Consider the following 3,767-nt stretch of genomic DNA (forward strand, 5'->3'; position numbering starts at 1 on the left):
GCATCTCTTCCTACAGAAAGGTACTACATTTCCTTGAAATGTAACTCTCTTGGGCTTATTAAGAAGACAAGAGAGTTGCCAACCCGTTTTTCCAGACAAGAGGTCCCTAGTGTGCCTGCAAACTAAACCTCCCGAGCTCTGGTCAGTCCGGTCCGAATTTAGACTTGTGTGCAGCTTTTGAAATGTCATTTATTTCAGGTAAGTGTTCATGTGCAGTGCACAAACCGTGCGCGCGCGCTGCGCACGTGAAGCGGGCGACATCTGGTGCACTCCGCTGTGTGACTGCGCCGTGATTTGTTGGGAGATTATTGTGGGTGTGGGGACGCTCCCTGGAACGCAAGTCCGCCAAGTAAATTCAGTGACTCAAAGCACTCCGACTTCATTCATCAGAGAAGGTCCCACGACGGCGGAGTCGGAGCAACGGGGACCTGCGCTTTCAATAGCCTGGATTAAGACACGTCAGATGTATTGAGCCTGGTCTTTATTCTCTCCAGGGGCACACCAAAACGGATTGTAATTTTACTCCATAAAAATGACTGATTATGTTGCTGATGCTGAATGGATCACCTGACTCTTCATTTTTGTTTGAATGGGAATCTGGCAAAAATAACGTACAGACTGCGCTACCAAGGGATTTCACTTTGAAGAAAAAATCAAGTTTGCCTTACCGCCATAAAATCCAATCAGACTTATTATACACCCTGAATAATTAAGCTTTGCCTTATAAAAGTGTACCGTTTCAAAAACGAATGGTCTTTCCTTCATACCGAGGACCGAAATATTCCCACTCAATGTCTAGATATTGAGAATTATCAGTGCCTTAGCCTACTTCTGTTGTCGCCGAATAGTTGATAGTTCTTTTAAGGAGGTCGAGAGTCGTTATAGTCGCTTAGCGCGAGGCATGGTACTGGATCCCACTCGTCTAGGAGCAGAGCCCCAGCTCCAACCGGATGACCGTTTTTTCTTCTGGGACAACTCGAGACGCAAACGGAGATGATGGCCGCACTTTATCGTTTACTTGTCTGCTACGTGTGCCTGCTTCACACTATTGCCGAGGTAGGCTCATTAAAAAACACCTTGATAACCGCTGCACGGTCCACTCACCTGTTCCGCAGTCGTTTAGTTTAGACAACAAGTGCTCATTTGGAGCGCACTTAGCACTGTGACCGGCCATAATATCATTTAAGGTTTGTAAACTGACACATTAAGATATGCACTGCCCTCAATGCGTGATTGCACGCCACCGAGATAAGAGTTTATGCACACTTCACATTTCTATTTCATGTGACTTTGAATTGCTTTATTAGGTGAGAATAAAGTTAAGGGGGCAGGATAGCCTCAGAGCCTGCTGCCTGTTTGCATTTGGCTCAGTTTTAAGACGCTACATGGCTAAATACTAGCCTATCCTGAAAGGAGCGGCATGCTCGTATAACAAGTGCAGTAACGCATTTGAGTAGCCTAGCCCTAGCTCGCTCCCACCTGATCATTATGACTAATCCAGAAACATTGTGTCAACATTGCCTATCCTTTATAATTGGTCGTCAAATGTGGGATGATATACGATAGGATATGATTATGCATTTTTGTCTTTTGTCTCTTTTGTATCAAGGAGGTTCAAATCCCTCAAGAACTCATCGACAGACTCTCCAACAGTGAAATCCGCAGCATTAGTGACCTCCAGCGGCTGTTGGACATGGACTCCTTAGGTATAGACCCCAGTTGCCTCCTCTCCTCCACGCAGTTAACTATCTATCCGGTATTTTTTACCCCTGGTCCGTGGTCCCGTCTTGCAAGACGAGCCTGCCATTGACATTGTTTCAGACGATAGCGCGTCAAAGTGTAAAACCACCACGACACAGGTTAAATCAGGGCTTTGTAGATGTCTTAAATAATTTATTATTCTATTGTTGTTCATTACGTTTTAATGATGTTTTTTTTATTTATCAAATCTACACTTGGAAAAAGGGTATGCGTATTGTAATTGTTTTGCATGTAATGTATGCATGTTAACGAAGAAGGCAGAGCGAAGCCCTGTAACTAGCAGTCAGTCTTTCTGATGCCAAATTCCTTACCGTCTGTTACTAGGAGACGGGTCTCCCCATTACTCTGCATACTATGTGGCACGTACGCCTCCAACCTCAGTGAACTTGGTGATGAATGACACATTTGGCGGATTCTCCCAGAGACGCTCCCACACGGTTTTGTTATTTTTAGGGAAACAGCGCAATGGGACATGGAAAGACAAACTGCCCTGCTGCATGGGTTCCACTTTTAATGTGTTGTCCAATGCGTCCTGCCGGACGAGGGCATGTGAACACCCCAGCCCAACAGTAACAATTGTAGCCTGGCTGCATCACAGCTGTTGTGAGGACTGGAGGTAGTTTACAATCCCTCTCAACTTCATCGTCTAAACTTCAAGGGACATTAATTAGAGAAATAGTTTAGTGTCCAACAATATAATTGAAATGCAAATGGCAGCGTCCCATGGCTGGCTTTTTTTTTTGGGGGGGGGGGGGGGGGGGGTCAAGTGGCTAACTTCATTATGCTGTTGTCATCCTGGCTATTATTGCCTGAGAGAGAGCTGAAAGGCCGTTATGTTGTTAATGTATTATTCATGCCATTCCAATATGTCAGCTGAAGACGTGTGAGGTGTGTGCAGTTTTTTCTGCAGACACACACGCATCCAAATATGCACATTGATACATGCATTCCAAACCTGCATACAAACCCGCTCACACATGCAAACACACATGCATACAAACACACTCACACATGCACACACACACACACACACACACACACACACACACACACACACACACACACACACACACACACACACACACACACACACACACACACACACCACACCACACACACCACACACATGTAGCCAAACAAGTCCTTTAAAAGGGAGCCAAAGCTACCCTACCAAGCATGCGGACACGCTGCTTAAAGCTGAATAGAGAGCCACCACTCCTCAAACATCTCAGGGCCTGTTTCCGGAAGGTTCCACACAACGCCCCCCACCCACCCTGACTGCCGGCTCTCATGACCCCGCTTACCCAGCCTCTACAGAGTGAACCAGACTGTGACATGTCACCCATGAGGTGCCTTGTGTTTTGTGTGGCGTCGGTGCACAAGAGTAGCAAGGAGGGGGGAAAAAACAGCACATCCACTAGATGGAGAATTGTGTTTATATACCTACTACACCAGACTATGTGAGGGGAATTCAATTCAATCTACTGCAACACATTTAGTCAAAGGTCCAGTAGGATTCAGCTAGTGCAAGAATAAAGTCAGAAGCCACAGTAACGGCTTCCTTTATCAAACTGCCAAATCTACCTAAAAAATCAGGAAAATAAGGTGATGATAGACATTGTTGTTAAGAAGACAGATGTAACTTCCCAGATTCCAAGTGTCTCTGCCATCGATCTGCATCGCTTGCAAATTCTGCACCAGTTTTTTATTTCTTTAAATGACTGTTTGTGACCAAGTGAGTAACCAGTACTTCTTGCTGTTTTTACTTTTTGATGAATTCTAAGGGTTGGTTTCACGTTTAAGAGCTAGTTAGTTGGTGGGTTTAAGAGCTTCGATGACGTGAAATGGTCCCATACATACTCCATGGCTCTACTCCAGGCTGTCAAGGTGTAGGGGTTCCAAACTGGTGGGAGAGCGCAGGGGGGGGATGGGCAAGACGACACTTGCTTGGTGATGCTCCTGACAAATAGCATTGTCACGCACTCCCTCAGCATCTGAAATGGTTT

The 3,767-nt window shown here is 45.6% G+C and overlaps 1 protein-coding gene across 1 annotated transcript in view; it reads left to right on the forward strand.

The window, feature by feature from the left end:
* Positions 1-396: 396 nt before the first annotated feature.
* Positions 397-3,767, forward strand: part of LOC134076183 (platelet-derived growth factor subunit A-like) — a 10,796-nt gene continuing 7,425 nt past the window's right edge. Inside the window, exons 1-2 of the mRNA XM_062531189.1 lie at positions 397-1,056; positions 1,610-1,706. Coding sequence (XP_062387173.1) covers positions 994-1,056; positions 1,610-1,706 — 160 coding nt within the window. The 5' untranslated portion in view covers positions 397-993. The remainder of the gene's footprint in view (positions 1,057-1,609; positions 1,707-3,767) is intronic.

Source organism: Sardina pilchardus, chromosome 1 (assembly GCF_963854185.1).
Source record: "Sardina pilchardus chromosome 1, fSarPil1.1, whole genome shotgun sequence".
NCBI classification, from domain to species: Eukaryota; Metazoa; Chordata; class Actinopteri; order Clupeiformes; family Clupeidae; genus Sardina; species Sardina pilchardus.